Source organism: Rhinatrema bivittatum, chromosome 1 (genome assembly GCF_901001135.1).
Source record: "Rhinatrema bivittatum chromosome 1, aRhiBiv1.1, whole genome shotgun sequence".
NCBI lineage: Eukaryota > Metazoa > Chordata > Amphibia > Gymnophiona > Rhinatrematidae > Rhinatrema > Rhinatrema bivittatum.
The window spans coordinates 419,525,670-419,545,854 of record NC_042615.1 but is presented as its reverse complement, the minus strand read 5'-3'; the positions used below and the strand labels follow the sequence as shown (position 1 = coordinate 419,545,854).

General features: G+C 46.1%; 1 protein-coding gene across 1 annotated transcript in view; it reads right to left on the bottom strand.

The window, feature by feature from the left end:
• The window catches only part of POLR1E (RNA polymerase I subunit E), a 107,301-nt gene that overhangs the window by 17,855 nt on the left and 69,261 nt on the right, over positions 1 to 20,185 (bottom strand). The window contains 1 exon segment of the mRNA XM_029603068.1: positions 4,751 to 4,832. Within this exon segment, the coding sequence (XP_029458928.1) occupies positions 4,751 to 4,832 (82 nt within the window).

Below are 20,185 nucleotides of genomic sequence, written 5' to 3'. Positions count from 1 at the left end.
ACAGTGGGTTCCAACATGACAGCAGGGAGGGTTGAAGTGGCTGAATGTGTGCCCTCACCCACGGTACTACCTCTAGGGTTAACGCCATCAAACCAAGGACCTGAAGAAACCCACCAATCGATGAAAATTTTACTTGGTGCATCCAAGTGTTTGGAATTTTCATGATTGAAAGTTGGCAACCCCTACTTTTCAGCGATATCAGTGAGCAATGGCTCTGAAATGGGACTTTTTCCCCCAGCTCTTTCCTGAATAAAAGCACACAAGGTGGCAAGAGCTTTGTTGCATGATTTTCCATGGGAAGAAAAGAAATCTACATTTGCTCCTCCCATAATTAAGAACGGGGGGGGGGGGGGGGCTATGCAGGCAAAGGGGAGATTAGCCTGGACTTACTCCTGCTCTGCACATGAGTAGGATTAATTTGGGGTAAACTGAATAAAATCCATGTATCCAGGTGAATAACCCTTGAAGGTGGGGGTCACAGCACAGCACGATAATGGCAAGTATGGGCAAGTTCTGCCTCTACCCACTCTATTTTTTCAGGACTTTACAAATAAGTTTTGGAACATTTAAAGCTGATATTCAGCTATCATCCTATCCCTCTATTGGGAAGCAAAGCTACCAAGTTTGAATCAATCCCTATATGTTTGTGAAGTGCTATCATTTAAAGCAGATGGAACCTTGTTTAGAAGAAAGATAACAAGTAAAATAAAACTATTCATAGAAACATAGAAATGACGGCAGAAAAAGACCAATCGGCCCATCCAGTCTGCCCAGCAAGCTCCCACACTTATTTTCCCACACTTATCTGTCTCACCGACCACCAAGTTCAGGGCCCTTGTTGGTAACTGTTTGATTCAAAGTTCCTGCCATCCCCTGTCATTCATGCAGAGAGTAATGTTGGAGTTGCATCAAAGGTGCGCATAAGGCTTAATGGTTAAGGGTAGTAATCGCCTCATCAAGCAAGTTACCCCGATGCTTGGTTACCCAGTTTAGAAATTGGTTATTCCTCAATTTCTAAACCTAAATGAGTCATGGTTAAAAAGCTGCAACCAGCATTCTCCATGCTGACTGACTGCAGGCAAAAGAGCATTAAGGGCAAGGGAAAATTATTATTTATTTATTTTAAAGTTGTTTTTTTTTTATACCGACATTCATTTGCATATCACATCGGTTTACATGGAACAATTTTAACAACATATGAGATTTACATGGAACAGTTTTTACAGCAACATATGAAATTAGCATTGAACTAGTGTAACAGAAACGAGAACATAATTGAGGCAAATACATGGGACTAGTACAACAATAATAAGGATATAAATAAGGCATGTGGGTAGGGGGAGGTAATATTACAGGACCATGAAGGCAGGTTGCACCAGTTTAAACTGCAAATGTTAAATGTTCAATGCCTCCCATAAGCTGCAAACAGCAACTATAAAGTTGTTAGTCTTGCTGTTTCTGACAGTTCCAACAATTTATAACATTAATAAAAATCTATAGGCCGGGCATTTCCTGTTACTAGCCTGGAGAATTAAAGGCTCTAGGCTCTCACTCGTCGTACCCCTTTCCAGATCATTTATAAATATATTAAAAAGCACCGGTCCAAGTTCAGATCCTTGAGGCACTCTGTTTACCTTTTTCCACTGTGAAAACTGATCATTTAATCCTACTCTGTTTCCTGTCTTTTAACCAGTTTACAATCCACTAAAGGACATCGCCTCCTATCCCATGACTTTTTAGTTTTCTTAGAAGCCTCTTGTGTAGGACTTTGTTGAACAGAACTTTGTGTGTGTCTCTCTCTCTCTCTATAATATCTCTATCTCCCATGTTTGAGTAAATCACTTCATAATCTGGTATTACTGAAATTTTCTTAATCACCAGAAAATCCACTTCCCTACAGGCTGTTACTGATTCTGAGAGGGTTTTGGTGGCCTGCTTCTTTAGCATTTCCAGCTCAATTGTAACTGGCCTCTTCTGGGACTCCGGGCACCATAAGCCATCAGTCACAGCTACCTTGTGGATTTCCCTTCCCTCCCATTTTGAAACTCTCACCCCTTTTCATTAAGCCTGGTCATTAAAGAGAGAATCCTCAGCCAGAGACCACAGACTGACTCCCTCCAGAACTCTATTCTTACATATACTCAGAGTTAGGCCAAAGTGTCACTGTTGTGCAACAACCAGGTCTCCCTACTCTTTGGGCTACAAAACCTGTTTCTGCAGCATCCCCAGCTTTATGGTAGTGTGCAGCACTGACACCGAGGAATCAGGCCTACTCGTACTTAAGCTGTCTGACTAACTTGAATTTTGAGATCCCATCGAAACTGTGGAGGGGAGTGCTTTAAAACAATCAAAAGGGGATAAGCTTGAAAGCATCACCAACTTATGTTGGCTGTTCACCATAAGAGGTAGGTACTGTACTAAAAAATAGATACCCTGCCAGCCCTTATATTGTCACAAAAAAAATCAAGAACAGAGGTGTTCCAAGAGTCTCCGGTGCACGGGGGCCAGTGCATTTGTAATGTCTCCCCTCAAGCCCTCCCCACCTTCTTGTAGCAATGCTTATGGTTACAGAAAGTCACAATAATACTCAAACAGGAACAAACCTGCTTATGAAAAGGCAACACTGCAAATATCGTGGATCTTAGAACACCAAAATAAAGAACAATTCAGGCTGCTATAGATCCCTACACAGAAACTACATTCCAGTCTAGCAGAATATCTCATTTCAGTCTCACATGCATAATACAAACAGACTCTCACCAAATTCAGAATAAAGAGATCATACAGTATACACAGAAATATATAACAAAAAACCAAACCGCACCAATGCAGAGAAACAATGAAAAAACAGAATCATTATCATTCCTCAAAATAATAAAATCAAGAAATATAAATCATAACAAAAAACCATAATAAAAAGAATAAATATTTCAAAACAGTTGAATATCCAATAATTAAAAGCTCATAAGCAATTTAACATTCCAAATCACCAATAAAATATTTCAAAACAGCAATCAAATAGTTAAACTAAGGATAAAAAAAAAATCCCCTGCTCTACATAACATGGGAAGTTTTGATTCTAGTCATCCTGAGATTAGTCAAGGATGGGGTGAGCACACTCTCTCCTCTCTCATATATACACACACTCGCTCACTGACACATACCCTCTTCAACACATGCTTGTTATTGCACACACAGTTCACTAACCTAAGTAAAAAAATAAAATGTTTCTAACACTGGTAGTTAGTAGGGGATCCAGGCTGGGCCCCAGAAGAACAGGGTCTGGGTGGGCTGCAACTTAATACTCCAGGAGGAAGTGGAGGAAGGGGTGGGCTGCAAAGTCTTTTTTTTTAGTTTACCATGGCCTCTCCCCATACTCTCTCTCCTCTAGCCCAGCATCTCCCCCTCACTCCCTTGCCCAGTCTCTACCATCTCCCCCCACCCCAGCCTTTCCTCTCTCTCCCCCACCCTCATTCTATCCCCCTACCTCAGTATCTCCCATCACTAACTCCCCTCCCACCCCAGCCTATCATCGCACCTCATTCTCCCCCACCCTGCCAAGCATCGCACCTCATTCTCCCCCACCCTGCCAAGCATCGCACCTCATTCTCCCCCACCCTGCCAAGCATCGCACCTCATTCTTTCCCCTCTCTCCTTTACAAGAACCTACCCAGCATATTTCACAGTCCCATCCCAGATCCTCCTTCCTCACTGGTCTTAATTCAATTGATCCAGGAACACCCCAGGGTCATGAAAAAAAAAAAAAAAGACTATGGTGTAGCAACCACTGGGCCTATCTGTGACCAACAGCGCTCAAGCCCTTAAGTAAACTCCAGCCCTGCACGAATGTCCTCGGTAACAGGAAACCCGAGCATCAGGAAGGGGCGGAGTTGCTTTCGATCCTGAGCACTGATGGCTCTCACAAATAGGCCCTGCACTTCCTTTCTAATCTTTTGTTCTACTTTGACTTCACCATGGCCTTTTTACAAGCACATTCTCTGACCTCCGGAGATGAAAATAGAGTGGCCATTCCTTGTACCTCCGAGGAGGCTGTGGAAGGGTTTACTGCCGCTGAAGATGGAGACAGATGAAAGGACGACCTGCTCCTTCCATTCGGCACGGGCCCACCTGAGGAAAGGATTCCGGCTCCTGTTGCTATTGCTCCATGCAGTCAGAAAGATCTCCTGCTGCACCTTAAGCACAGTGCCCGGAGCCTTGGCCCCTCACCTGCTAAGCCACTGATCATGATGTTTTGCCGATCTTAATAGAAAGCTGTAACCTGTGTGTACTGTGCAATATTTCTGGAGTTCACAGAACAAGCAGGAATACTCACCCTCTCATAATAAAGTGCTACTACTAAGCCATTCTTTGTAAAATTTATTTAAGAGGCTATCCTAAGATTTTGATGTTCTAAGGGCACCTATGTTGCAAACTCTGGCATATCAAACAGGATCCATCTGGTTCACAATGTAAGTGATGTCAAAATACATCAACAGCCAATCTGGAGCAATCCGATTCAGTGTCTGACTCGTCTGCTAACATGATTGCTTCCAGACATACTGAAATTCACCTGTATGGAAACCACTTAAAGAAATTCCCAGATAATGCTGAAAAAAATCATTGGGGCTTGCTGTGTGAGCTTTTGAAATACTGGATACTATACATCAGGAACCGCTTTCCTTTAAAAAAGAAAAAAAACATTTACATAATTATCTCAATTCTAGCATCCACTGACAGGGAAGACACTTACCTTCCATCATTGTAGGTTTGAACTGTGAAGTTTTTCATGAGCTTGTTATTAATGATGTGTGGACAATCAGGGCCTAAAGGGTCTGGAAGAGAGAATCATTTCAGCACAAACTGTTCAGAATCAATCGTCCATTCTCACTTGAAGAAAAATTCAGTAATACCAGATTATGAAGTGATTTACTCAAACATGGGAGATAGAGATATTAGAGAGAGAGAGAGAGAGAGAGAGAGAGAGAGAGAGAGAGAGAGAGAGAGAGAGAGAGAGAGAGAGAGAGAGAGAGAGAGAGACAGAGAGACAGACAGAGAGACAGACAGAGAGACAGACAGACAGACAGACAGACAGACAGACAGACACAAAGTTCCGTTCAACAAAGTCCTACACGAGAGGCTTCTAAGAAAACTAAAACGTCATGGGATAGGAGGCGATGTCCTTTAGTGGATTGTAAACTGGTTAAAAGACAGGAAACAGAGAGTAGGATTAAATGGTCAGTTTTCACAGTGGAAAAAGGTAAACAGAGTGCCTCAAGGATCTGAACTTGGACCGGTGCTTTTTAATATATTTATAAATGGTCTGGAAAGGGGTACGACGAGTGAGGTGATCAAATTTGCAAATGACACAAAATTATGCAGGATAGTTAAATCTCAAGCAGATTGTGATGAATTGCAGGAGGACCTTGCGAGACTGGAAGATTGGGCTTTCAAATGGCAGATGAAATTTAACATGGCCAAGTGCAAAGTGATGCATATAGGGAAAAATAACCCTTGCTTTAGTTACACAATGTTAGGTTCTATCTTAGGAGTTACCACCCAGGAAAGAGTTCTAGGCGTCACAGTGGATAATACATTAAAGTTGTCTGCTCACTGTGCTGTGGCGATCAAAAAAAAGCAAACAGAATGTTAGGAATTATTAGGAAGGGAATGGCAAATAAAATGGAGGATGTCATAATGCCTCTCTCTCTCCATGGTGAGACCGCACCTTGAATACTGAGTGCAATTCTGGTCACTGCATCTAAAAAAGGATATAGCTGCACTGGAGAAAGCACAGAGAAGGGCAACCAAAATAAGGGGCATGAAACAGCTTCCCTATGAGGAAAGGCTAACGTAGTTAGGGCTGTACAGCTTGAAGAGGAGATTACTGAGGGGTGATATGATAGAAGTCTATAAAATCATGAAAGAACTTGACAAGTTATTGTAAATCAGTTATTTACTCTCTCAGATAATAGAAGGACCAGGGGGCACTCCATGAAGTTAGCAAGTAGCACATTTAAAACAAATCGAAGAAAATTCTCTCTCACTCAGCACAGGATTAAGTTCTGGAATTCATTGCCAGAGGATGTGGTTACAGCAGCTAGTGTAACTGTGTTTAAAAAAGGTTTGGATAAGTTCCTAGAGGAAAAATCCATAAATTGCTATTATGATAATTAATAAGCAATAGTAGCTTGTGATTTATTTAATGTTTGAGTACTTGCGACTTGGATTGGCCACTGATGGAACATAAGAACATAGGGTCTATCAAGCCCAGCATCCGGTTTCCAACAGAGGCCAAACCAGGCTTCAAGAACCTGGCAAGTACCCAAACATCAAGAAGATCCAATGCTACTGATGCCAGTAATAGCAGAGGCCATTCCCTAAATCAACTTGGTTAATAGCAGTTAATGGACGTCTCCTCCAAGAACTTATCCAAACCTTTTTTGAACCCAGCTACACTAACTGAACCAACCACATCCTCTGGCAACAAATTCCAGAGCTTAATTGTGCATTGAGTGAAAAAGAATTTTCTCTGATTAGTCTTAAATGTGCTACTTGCTAACTTCATGGAGTGCCCCCTAGTCCTTCTATTATCCGAAAGTGCAAATAACAGAGTCACATCTACTCGTTCAAGACCTCATGAATTTAAGACCTCAGCCGTCTCTTCTCCATGCTGAACAGCCCTAACCCTCTTCAGCTTTTCCTCATAGGGAAGTTGCTCCATCCCCTTTATCATTTTCGTTGCCCTTCTCTGTACCTTCTCCATCGCAACTATATCTTTTTAGAGATGAGGGACCAAAATTGTACACACTATTCAAGGTGCGGCCTCACCATGAAGCAATACAGAGGCATTATGACATTTTCCATTGTATTAACTATTCCCTTCCTAATAATTCCTAACATTGTTTGCTTTTTTTTTTTTTTTTTTTTTTTTTTTTTTATTGCTGCAGCACACTGAGCCGACGATTTCAAAATATTATCCACTATGATGCCTAGATCTTTTTCCTGGGTGGTAGCTCCTAATATGGAATCTAACATTGTGTAACTACAGCAAGGGTTATTTTTCCCTATATGCAACAGCTTGCACTTGTGTCCACATTAAATTTCATCTGCCATTTGGATGCTCAATATTTCAGTCGCGCAAGGTCCTCCTGTAATGTATCACAATTCGCTTGTGATTTAATTACTCTGAATAATTTTGTATCATCCGCAAATTTGATAACCTCACTTGTATTCCTTTCCAAATCATTTATAAATATATTGAAAAGCACCGGTCCAAGTACAAATCCCTGAGGCACTCCACTGTTTACCCTTTTCCACTGAGAAAATTGACCATTTAATCCTACTCTCTGATTCCTATCTTTTAACCAGTTTGTAATCCACAAAAGGACTTTGCCTCCTATCCCATGACTTTTTAGTTTTCTTAGAAGCCTCTCATAAGGGACTTTGTCAAACACCTTCTGAAAATCCAAATACACTACATCCACCGGTTCACCTTTATCCACGTTTATTAACCCCTTCAAAAAAATGAAGATTTATTAGGCAAGACTTCTCTTAGGTGAATCCATGTTGACTGTATTCCACTAAACCATGTCTTTCTATATGTTCTACGATTTTGATATTTAGAATAGTTTCCACTATTTTTCCTGGCACTGAAGTCAGGATACTAAGCTTGATGGACCCTTGGTCTGACCCAGTATGGCATATCTTATATTTTTATGACTTTGACATGCTAATTCCTTCCTTCTGCTTTAGGCTTCCAGCTCTTTCAGAACCAGGGCTGGAATGTGGCACCATATGCCTACCCCTCCTAACTTACTTTCAGCCAGTTATTGCAATGAGGGTCATCTGTCAGAGGCCATGCACTGGAGCCCCTTCCGGACCCCTGTAATTATGGGCCTTGGTTGACCTGGGAAATGGAAGACTAGAGTCAGGAAACAGACCCAGGTCCTTCCACATTCCAGTACTCAGCACTTCTTCTGAGCTGCTACACCAAACCAAATATGCAAAATAGTTAAAATGTATCAAGCTTGTAGCCAATAGTGCAGTACCATGGAAATGTGTGGTCAAGCAGCTGCCCGGGTCCCAAGTCTTGGTGGATACAGCCCCTAAAAAAGGGAGGGAGCGCGCCTCAGGCCTTACTCCCCATAAACAGCTGCCGAGTGGAGTTAGTTCAAAGGTAGTCATGTCTTATCTCACCGAGCTGAGTGTCTATTACTGTGGTACCCCTTGGGGTGCGAGGTGGAGGGAAAGTCCCAGTTATCACAAAATGGCAAAACAGACTTTGGGCTCCATTTTAGCTGTGATTTAGATGGAGCTGCTGTTTAGCCCCTGGCCAAATGGGGAGGGGCAAGGGAAAGCAGATTTGCTTACCTGTAACAGGTGTTCTCCTAGGGCAGCAGGATGGTGGATGGAGCCCAGCACAGAAACCTATGTCAAAGTTTCTAGAACTTTGATTGGGTACACTGAGCATGCCCAGCATGCCCCTGAAGAGGGGACCCCGCATCCACGCGGGGTCCCCTCTTCAGTTTTGTAACACAAAATTACGATAAAAATAAAATACACACTAGAAGAAACCCAAACCCACAGGGTGGCAGACAGGTTTCGTGAGGACTAACATCCTGCTGTCCCTTAAGAGAACACCTGTTACATTGTAAGCAACACTTTCTCCTAGGACAAGCAGGATGGTAATCTTCACACATGAGTGAATCCTTAGCTACAGGCTGCTCCCAAACACAAACAGGGACAAACAAGCACCAACAAGGTGCCAACGGGCACAATAACATTGCTATTGGTAACAGAGGGGAAGACAGCCTGAACCCAAACAATGGATCCTAGGCAGGGAGAATTGGGTTCTACACCTCAAAGACATTCCAGATGACAGACTGGCCGAACTTACTGTTACGTCAGCCATCCTTATCCAGACAGCAGTGTGATGCAAATGTGTGAAGAGAACTGCATGTCGCAGCCGTGGGAACTGCTCGCAAGTGGGCCACTGACGTTGCCATGGCTCTGACAGAATGAGCCTTGACATGACCCACAAGATGCAGTCCCTCCTGGGCATAAAAGAAGGAGATGCAATCTGCTAGACAATTGGATAGTGTCTGTTTGGCAAAGGCAACTCCCAATCTATTTCTGTCAAAAGAAATGAAGAGTTGGGTGGACTGTCTATGAGCTTCTGTCTGCTCCAGGTAGAAGGCTAATGCTCTCTTGCTATCCAAAGTGTGCATTGCTCATTTGCCTTGCTGTGAATGGGGCCCGAGAAAGAATGCTGGCAGGACGATTAACTGGTTAAGATGGAAATCTGTCACCATTTTAGGCAGGAACTTAAAGTGCGTGCGCAAGACCACCCTATCATGATAAAACTGGGTATAAGGTGGATAAGTCACTAAGGCCTGGAGTTTGCTGATGTGGCCTGGAGTTTGGTGGTGGTCACTGAAGTGACCACCACCAAAAATATGACCTTCCAGGTCAGGTATTTCAGGTCACAGGTGTGCAGCAGCTCAAAAGGAGCTTTCATCAGCTGAGCTAGCACCACTTTGAGGTCCCAAGACACAGCTGAAAGCCTCAGGGGAGGCTTCAACTGAAGCAGGCCCTGCATGAAGTGTACAACTATAAGCTGTACAGAGATGGGCATACTATTTACACCTTGGTGGTAATCTCCAACTGCACTTAGATGAACTCTAATGGAGTTGGTGTTTAGGCCAGACTCTGATAGGTGCAGAAGGTAGTCAAGCAGTTTTTGTGTGGGGCAGGTGAAAGGATCTAGGGCCTTCTGTTCACACCTCACAGAAAACCTCCTCCACTTCAGTCCATAGGACTTTCCAGTGGAAAGCTTTCAAGAAGCTACAAGGACCAGAAACACATCTTTGGAAAGATCCAGTGGCTGCAGAATCAGTATCTCAACATCCAGGCTGTGAATGAAAGGGCCTGGAGGTTGGGATGCCACAGACTGCCTTGATCCTGCATAATGAGATCTGGGGAAGTCCCCAGAATGATCGGTTTCCAGAGGGACAACTCCCGGAGGAGTGGAAACCAGACCTGTCTTGGCCAATGAGGGTCTATGAGGATCACAGTCCCTTGGTCCTCTCGAAACTTCAGGAGAGTCTTTGTTACTAGAGGAAGCGGAGGATACACATACAGAAGATCCTTGCCCCAATGGCGAGCAAAGACATCCGAGGCTAGTTTGCCATCTAACCTGTACTGGGAGCAGAACTGGAGTCACCTTCCTGTTGCAGGGGGATGCAAACAAGTCAACATCTGCGTTCCACCAGATGAGGAAGAGCCAATTTGCCACCCCCTAGTCCAGTGACCACTCATGGGGCCTGAAGGCTCGACTCAATCTGTCTGCTATCACATTCTCCATTCCGGCCAGATACATGGTCCAGAGCACTATCCTGCAGGATAGAGCCCAGGACCAGATCTGGACCGCTTACTGCCAAGGAGGTATTACCCCCCTGCTTGTTGACATACCACATTGCTACTTGGTTTGTCTGGATCAGGACAATTTTGTTGGACAGCCGATCTCTGATAGCCCATAGAGTGTACCTGATTGCCCGGAGCTCCAGAAAGTTGATTTGACATTGTGCTTCTTGGGCGGACCACAGACCATAAGTGCAAAGCCCGTTTACATGAGCACACCAGTCCAGGGTGAACGCATCCATGGTAAGGACAATTTGGAAAGATATTCCCTGCTCCAAATTCGAGAGAACCCACCACCAGGACAAGGAGTCCCAGAGAGACAGAGTGATGCAGATGTGAGCCTGAATGTCCTGGGTAGCCTGGCACCACTGCGACCTCAAGGTCCATTGGGCTCTGTGTATGTGTAAACGTGCCAAGGGAGTAACATGGATGGTTGCGGCCTTGTGGTCAACAGCCTCAACATGTGCAGAGCTGATACCTGCTGACTCTGTTGAATTGACTCCATTATGCCAAAGTGATCGTCCTGGAGCGCGGCAGAAAGGCCTTTGCCTGAGCCATGTCTAGCAGGGCTCCTATGAAGTCCAATTAAGGTGACGGGCTGAGATGCGACTTCAGACAGTTGATGATGAACCCTAGAGACTCCAACAACCAAATGGTCAAGCACATGGATCAAGTGGCCCCTGCCTGAGACATGCTCTTGACCAGCCAATGGTCCAAATAGGGGAAAACATGCACTCTCAGTCTGCGGAGGTGCACCCCCACCATGGCCAGGTACTTTGTAAAGACACATGGAGCCCATTTTAGCCTGAACGGCAACACTCTGTAATAAGAACATAACATAAGAAATTGCCATGCTGGGTCAGACCAAGGGTCCATCAAGCCCAGCATCCTGTTTCCAACAGAGGCCAAACCAGGCCACAAGAACCTGGCAATTACCCAAACATTAAGAAGATCCCATGCTACTGATGCAATTAATAGCAGTGGCTATTCCCTAAGTAAACTTGATTAATAGCTGTTAATGGACTTCTCCAATAACTTATCCAAACCTTTTTTGAACCCAGCTACACTAACTGCACTAACCACATCCTCTGGCAACAAATTCCAGAGCTTTATTGTGCGTTGAGTGAAAAAGAATTTTCTCAGTGCTGTTTTCCCACCACAAATCAGAGATACTTCCTGTGGCTTGGGACAATCTCAATGTGGGTGTATGTGTCCTTTAAATCGAGGGAACATAGACAGTCTCCTTTTTACAGGAAGAGAATCAGGATGCCCAGGCAAACCATCTTGAACTTTTCTCTTTTTAGCAACTTGTTCAAGGCCCTCAGGTCTAGGATGGGACGGAGCCCCCCGTTCTCTTTGGAATCAGGAAGTCCAGGGAGTAGAATCCCTGCCCCCTTTTGCCTTGGTGGGACCAGTTCGACCGCTCTGGCCATTAAAGAGGGCAGAGAGCTCCCTTAACAGTACCTCCTGATGCACTAGTGGCCCCTAAAACAGGCACAGAGAATTTGGTGGGACACCCAATAGATTTAATCAGTACCTTGATGGACGTTGGACAGAACCCACTGGTCCGAGGTTATACTGGGCTATCGATTTGCGAAGGACCGTAGCCTGGCCCCAACTTGGGGAGTCCAGTGTCTCGGGTATGGGCGGCTGGCTTATACTCCCTACGATCCAGTCCCAGGATTTGGCTGGGGTGCCGGTGGGGGCTTGGGAGCTCAATGCAGATGTGGGAGCTCATTCTTTGTGAACAGGTGCAAGGGGCATGTCTCACAGACCTCCTAGCTGAGGAGGGCAGGTCTGAAGTGCTGGAGGGTCTCAAGGTGATCCCACAACTGGGCCACTACATCCCTCACCTTGTCTCCGACGAGAATCAACCACTACCGATTAGTGTGCCAACTGATGCTTTTCAAATCCGGTAGCCTGTTGGACGAGGTAAACCCTGTTCGCCTTCTTATTTATAGGAGGTACCATGAGGGGTGCTGCCAAATCCTCAACAGCAACTCCTTAAAGATCTCGTGCACCAGGACCGCTACAATCTCTTTAGGAGCCTCCACAAACTGGAGGATTTCCAGCATCTTGTGCCTGGCATCCTCCTCCATCATGAAGTGAAACGGGATGGCCTCAACCATCACCCGGACAAAACCTGTGAAGGTCAGTTCCTCAGGAGAAGACGGTTCTGAGGGGAGACCCTCAGAGTCAGACTCTGCAGTGTCCTACTCCCCACCCCCAGGGGTCATACAGGGCCTCAACCTCACTGAAATCCACAGAGGCCTAGGCACTGGTGCCGGTCCTGGCAAAGCTGGATGGGGGACATGAGGCCACAGTGCAGTGCTGGCCTCTAAGAAGCTTCCTCCTCAGAGGAACCGGCAACAATCCCTCAACAGGCGGGGGGGGGGGGGGAGCATCGATGGCCCCCCCCAGGAACCAGCACCAGCTGGGTCGGTAACACCCTGATAAGCACATCAACAAGCTCCAGCAGCGGTTCCAATAGGGACAGCGTGGGCACCGGTGCCATTGGCTTGATGCCCCGCAGTGCCCGATCAACCGCCAACTGGACTCTGCACTCCAACTCCTCCTCAAAAACTGCCGATGCCAAAACAGACTGGGAGGTAGGAGAGGTGGCTAGGTCAGCCTTGAAGTTCCGAGGTGGATCCGCGACTGACACTAAGACCGGTGGAGACTGTCGTAGTCCCCCAGCTTGCTCAGCGCTGGTGGGAGGAGATGTTTGCGGCTGGGATCGCGGCTCGAGGTGGGGGAGGGTTCCAGCGATATCTCCCCAGGTGGCGACGGGACTCCTCTTCCCATCCCTCCAGCGGGGCTCGGTGCCCTCATCTCAGATATGGGCGAAGCAAACTGGGATATTATTCGCTGACCTGCGGGAAGCTAGGGTTCAGGTGGATACACCCTGACTTTCCCCTCTCTCGTGCGGCATCCGAAAGGTAATTCAAAAAAGAAATTCTAAGAAATTGCAGGAGCGTCCAGAGTTTGTCTCCGATCAGGGAGCCATCTTGGATTCTCCCCCTTACATTACATTTTATTGGTTACACCATCATGTGCAAATAGTGTGCATACGTTTGCCACTTGATTATTTCCCCCCTCAGGAAAATTTTCAGCAAATTAAGGATATCTACCAAAATCAGGGAGTCCGTGGCATCCAAATCAGCCATGAAAAAACTGTAGCCACAGTAATAATGCCCTTAATTGTGGGCACTAACTATTGCTCAAATGAACATCTGTACAACACAATACTGTACTGTTGGCCCTATGGAAAGCTACAAGAGCAAGTTCCCAGCACTCTATGGAACTGAGCAAGTTTGACTGTTTGACTGTTAATGGAAGCGGTACATTATATATGGTGCAGGCAACAGACCTCCTGCTGTCTTGCATCCTGCCAAAACAGAGCAGTACTGTTTTGTATATCCTACTGACATTAGCCATTTTGAGTTAAGCCCAAGGTGAAAGCCAGGAGAAAGTGGTAGAGGAGTTCAGGTGTACAATTCATTTAAACAAAAAAAAAAAAAACCTCTCTAGAAAAATTATCCCAACTCTAAGCCCTCTTACTGCTATAAATCTTGTGGTATGCTTTTGACTGGTGCTTCAGCTGCTCCATCCCAAAACAGGCTTTTGAACATGGCAAGAGGTTTAAAACAGTAATAATGCCTGTTGGGAAACCATTATGGATTTGATAAAGCCATGGAAGGGCAAGCAACTCTTTCCTATCTGACCCCAGGAAACATCTCTTGCTTCAGGCTATTACTGTCAAGTTTAAAATATTGGTCCATCTGTTGTGTCCGTCTGTTCCCGATGCCCTCTCTCCGCCCTCCTCACCTCTTTGGCGCCTCCCTCTTCGCCCGCGGGAAGCTTGGCCGCCGCGGAGTTCCTCTGCCGAGGTCCTCCAGTGTTCCCGGATTGGCTCCATGCTGCTAACCCCCATGTTTCCTGGAGGCCTAGGGGCGCGCGTGCGCAGCATGGCCCCGACTGACGTACTGAAGATGGCGCAAACCTCGGGGGCTTCCCCCGAAGATGACGTCACCCGCGACGAATATTTAAGGTCTTAGCAAGGATAAGGATTCGTTCTATCTACGCTACTCTGTTTCCTCGGACTAACCAGGGGTACCCGCTTCTCGGGGGCCTCGCTCTCTCTCTTACTTTGTAGATTGCATTCTGGAACCGGTACTCGTTCCTCGAGGACCCTTGTTCCCGGACTTCTTCGAATTCACTTCTGCCTGGAAGTCCGCACTGCCTACTACATTTGTGAGTTACCATCGCTCTCTCAGAGCTTTCCCTGGAGCCAGGTACTCGCTCCTCGAGGGCTTACTTCATTCCAGCTCCTGGGCTTCTATGAGATATTGTGTGAGTGTTACCATCAGGTTCTGTCCATGAACTCTGCTTACCCTGCCTACTCACTATATTTCAGTTTCTCTACAGCTCAGCCTCCAGGGATCGCTGTTCCAGCTTCTGAGGGACTACAGCCCAGCCGGGTATTCCAGCTCACTACTGCCACCTCTGGTGGTTCCATATACTGTCTAATAAAAGAACTAGTGTGTGTCTGTCTCCATACTCTGAGCCTGACCGGTGGTCCCTCTCGGGGGTCTTCCCCAGAGGCGTGGTCATCTGCCACTGGTCCACCCACAACTCTCCTAAATACTACAGATTGCTAACTCCCTAGCAGACTTAACTCCGAATTGAACAGATTGCTAACTCCTATCTGATTGCTCCTCCCATTAGATAGCGGTTTCATTACACCATCTCAGCTAAACAAGATCATTTCTGTGCACCTTTTACCTTTCTGGACAGTTGGCAGGCTTGTGTAAATAAATTTTAATTGTTACTTACCTGCTTACTGGATTGTAGAATATTTAAAAAATATTTTTGCCATGCCACTAAACTCAGAGCCCCCATCAAAAGAAAATAAGCTGCTACATAGCTGGTGACATAGATTTGTTTCATCAGTTAGAACAGTACAGAACTGCAAATTATCACTGACTTCACCTGTGCAACAGTTTACACCATTATAATATCAAAAGAGTTTAAACAATCTTTCAGAAAAATTTCTTTTAAAATCCTTCCACACACTTGGCTGCCCTCTGAAATCCTGCAGCTTTGATCAAAAAGTAAACTTAGGCAGTTGAGAGTTATGTCAGTGAGCAGTCAAGTGGAGAATAGTAATATTGAAAAGAAAAAAGAAAAAGCTAAAACTTTCACTATCAACCTCCATGGCCAAAATAATTTTAATGCTAGTTTTTCCCCTAATAAAATATTTATATCACAATAATGTATTCAGCATAAGGGCTTTGTATTGATATAAGTTTTTTGTGAATAGCTGGTCACATTTATTGATAATACTCCTGTAAATGGAGCAAATGTGCCTAGCTACACTTGTCAGTAATAATGCTTCCGGTCAAAGGGCAGCAAAACATTACAGTGGAAAAAGCCATCTATCCCTGAAATCCTAAGTTTATCTAATGTAAAAAAAAAAATGTAACTTAGGGCCTTGCTGTTCATATATGAACGTAAGAAGAGAAATGGATAGTGAGTCATAGACAACTTTAAACCAGCTTCTTACCCAGCATCTGCTCTCATGAATTCAGTCTCTGAATATAAGCATCAAAGGTGATCAGTGCTCTATTTTTTGTACACTTGTATTCCTCAAGCTGAAGCATTATCTGTACTGAGACTTTTTTTTTTCTTTGAGTAGGAGAGCTCGTCCACATACTATTCCATCAAGTTCCATTTTACAGTTGGCTTCAATAGCATAAAGGAAGATCTATTTTATGTTTGAAGGACAATTCTATGGCTATGGGTGGCCACCATGGCACCCACTTTAGCCAATTTGTTTATATCTGTGTTTGAGGCACAGTGGCCATCACATTCTCCACTGCTCCAAAATGTGGAGCAGATATACTGATGTGTTTGTATTATGGACTGGTATAGTACAAGAACAAAATTTCCTCCTTTAATTCTTTCAATGCATGTGATAATATTCAGTTCACTATGAATTATTTTCAGCACATTTCCTTTTTGAATGTGTTGATTTGTAAGACACTAGATGGATGTTTTAGAACTACATTGCTTTAAAAAAAAAAAAAAAAAAAGATAGGAAAATTCTTTTACATTTTTCAAGTTTTCATCCACCGCTGTTAAAAGGAAAGTCTACCTGTCTCTAAATTTCTAAGGCTTGCGCAAGGTGGGGAGGAAAAGAAAGTAGCAGAAGGAGGGGCGCATCAGGAGGCAAGGAGGAGCCACATCAAGTCCAGCATTCATGACAGCTACTGGGACTCCAAACAATATAACAAAACAAGTGTTTGAACCATGCAGACTCCCCAGAATTGGTTTGCCAAGTGTCAAGAGTTTAGCTGGGTCTCAGCACACTGCTCACTCCTGAATCTTCTGTGTCTCATGGGACTCCAGCACTACACCTGAAGTAAGAGGGAAGACACTGCTAGTCTTTAACAGAGAGATTTAATTATAGTGGGGAAAGAGCAGGCAAAGAACTTAAGAGGTTTTTGTGCAAGACAAGAAGCAGAGACTCATGTTTGTTTTGTGGTTGTCAATGTTATTTTTAAAGTGTTTTAAAATTGTTCTCCACATGGAATTATGGATATAGCAGAAGGAAAAGAAACATTTTTGTGAGCAACACTGCAAGAGGATTATTGAAGGTTTTGTCTTTTTGCCAATGATACCAAAATCTGCAATAAGATAACCAACCAGGAAGGTAGGAAAAACATGAGGCGAGATCTAGAAAACTCTAACAAGGGTCTATGGTCTGACAGCTAAGGTTTAATGCTAAAAAAAAAAAAAAGTATGCATTTAGGGTGCAAAAATCTAAGGAAGCAGTAAGGTATTGGGGGTGAAATTCTTCTAAGCATGAAAGAAGAGCAGGATCTGGGGGTGATCCTATCCAATGACCCTAAGGTGACAAAAGAGGTGGATAAGGTGATGGCACAAACCAGACAGGTGATTGGCTGCATAGGGAGAGAAATGGTCAGCAGAAAAAGGAAGGCGATATTTCCCCTGTATAGATCCCTGGTGAAACCTCACATGAAACACTGTGCACAGTTCTGGAGACCAAACCTTCAAAAGGATATAAACAGGGTGGAGAAGGTCCAGAGGGTGGCTACTAAAATGGTCAGTGGTCTTTGTTCTAAAGCAAATTGGGACAAAGATCTAAACATGTATGCCCTAGAGCAGCGGTTCTCAACCTGGGGGTCGCGACCCCGGCGGGGGTCGAACGACCACAACACAGGGGTCGCCTAAAGCAGGGTCCCCAACCACCGGTACCGGGCGTTGGGGTTTTTTTGCCGGTCCGCGGCTATTTTTTCTGCCAGTCGCGTTTTTTTGGGCTTGTTGGGCGGGACTTGTGCTCTGAATCAGGGCGGACTGTAACAGAGCACAAGTTGGGCGGGACTTGTGCTCTGTTACAGTGATTGGCTGCTGCTGCTGCGATGAAGCCTGTCCATAGCAGGCGCACCCTATCCCTATATTGCAGCAGTAAGCCAATCAGAGCAGGAGCTGCAAGCCTTGTTGATGCATACGTCAGGAGCACATTTTGTGGGCAGACCCAGCCAGCACAGCATCGCACGTGGGCGGAACGGGAAGACCAGCAGCACAGCGTTGGAGAAAAACAGCAAAGGAATCCAGAGTGTGCAGCTACAGCCAGGTATCAGGAGGGAAGGAGTTAGTATGTTGGGAGAGGGTAATGAGTGTGTGGGGGGCCAGAAATGTGCTCGGAGAGGGTTAGGGAGGTGGGAATGAGTGTGTGGGGCCAGAGATGTGCTGGGAGGGGGGGGAATGAGAGTGTGTGGGGCCAGAGATGTGCTGGGGAGGGGGGGGGGGGGGGGGGGAATGAGAGTGTGTGGGGCCAGAGATGTGCTGGGAGGGGGGGGGGGGGGGGATGAGAGTGTGTGGGGCCAGAGATGTGCTTGGGGGGGGGGGGGGGGATGAGAGTGTGGGGGGCCAGAAATGTTGCTCGGAGAGGGTTAGGGAGGTGGGAATGAGTGTGTGGGGCCAGAGATGTGCTGGGAGGGGGGGGGGGGGGGGAATGAGAGTGTGGGGGGCCAGAGATGTGCTGGGGGGGGGGGGGAAATGAGAGTGTGTGGGGCCAGAGATGTGCTGGGGGGGGGGGAATGAGAGTGTGTGGGGCCAGAGATGTGCTGGGAGGGGGGGGAATGAGAGTGTGGGGGGCCAGAGATGTGCTGGGAGGGGGGGGAATGAGAGTGTGGGGGGCCAGAGATGTGCTGGGAGGGGGGGGGGAATGAGAGTGTGGGGGGCCAGAGATTTGCTTGGAGGGGGCTGGGGAGAGGGGTATGAGTATGTGAGGGCATTAACTGCTATAAAAAAATAAAATGTTTCAATCTCATGTGTTTTGGGCTTGTTTTTTTGGAAAAAAGTGCTTGTTCGTTCATGAAAACCTGGCAACACTGCCGGAGCCGCACGGGCAGGAAGGAGGAGGCGCTTCAGCTGCATGCAGAAGAGGAGCAGCGGGCCGGGAAGACTAGGGCCGCTGCAGAGCCCATCCTGTGACAACCCGTAAAGAAGAGGCCCAGAGGTAAGAGAGAGGTGTGTGCGAGTATGAGATGAGTTGAGAGACTGTGTGTGTTTGCAGAGACAGCATGTGAGAGCCTCTGTGTGTGTGAAAGAGACAGCATGTAAGAGTGAGAGCCTGTGCTTGAGCAAGGCAGCATGTGGGGGTGTGAGAGAGCCTGTGTGTGAGACTCAGACAGCCTGTGCCAGTGAGAGCCTGTGTATGTGTGTGTGAGAGAGAAATGCATGTGAGAATGAGAACCTGACTGTGTGTTTGAGGGAAGAAGACAGGTGGAGAGAAAAGAATAGAAAAAAAGGCAATATTAAAGGAAATGGCAAAAAATTAGAAACGGAAGCAGATGTAAAAAAAACAAAAACATTTTATTTTTTTATAGCAGTTAATGCCCTCACATACTCATACCCCCCTCCCCACCCCCCTACAAGCAAATCTCTGGCCCCCACACTCTTTCCCCCTCCCTAACCCCTCCTAGCACATCTCTGGTCCCCAACACTCTCATTCCCCCCCCTCTGTAACCCCTCCGAGCACATCTATGGCTCCACACATACTGATTCCCCCCTCCCTAACCCCTCCTAGCACATCTCTGGCCCCCACATACTCATTCCTCTCTCCTCAGCCCCCTCCAAGCACATCTCTGGCCCCTCACACACATTCCCACCTCTCTAACCCCTCCGAGCACATCTCTGGCCCCCCACACGCTGATTCCCTCCTCCCAGCACATCTCTGGTCACCACACTCTCATTCCCCCCCTCCGAGCACATCTCTGGCCCCCCACACGCTGATTCCCTCCTCCCAGCACATCTCTGGTCACCACACACTCATTCCCCCTCCCTACATCCTAATTCCTCCCCTCCTGCTACCTGGCTGTAGCTGCACACTCTGGATTCCTTTGCTGTTGCGCTCCAATGCCGTGCTGCTCTTCCCGTTCCGCCCACGTGCGATGCTGTGCTGGCTGGGTCTGCCCACAAAATGTGCTCCTGACGTGTGCATCAACAAGGCTTGCAGCTCCTGCTCTGATTGGCTTACTGCTGCAATATAGGGATAGGGTGCGCCTGCTATGGACAGGCTTCATCGCAGCAGCCAATCACTGTAACATGATTCAGAGCACAAGTCCCGCCCAACAAGCCCAAAAAAACACGACTGGCAGAAAAAATAGCCCAATTAAAAGCAACCCGTGAATCGGAAAAAAAACCCGCGAATGACTACAAAAAGAAGCCCAATCTC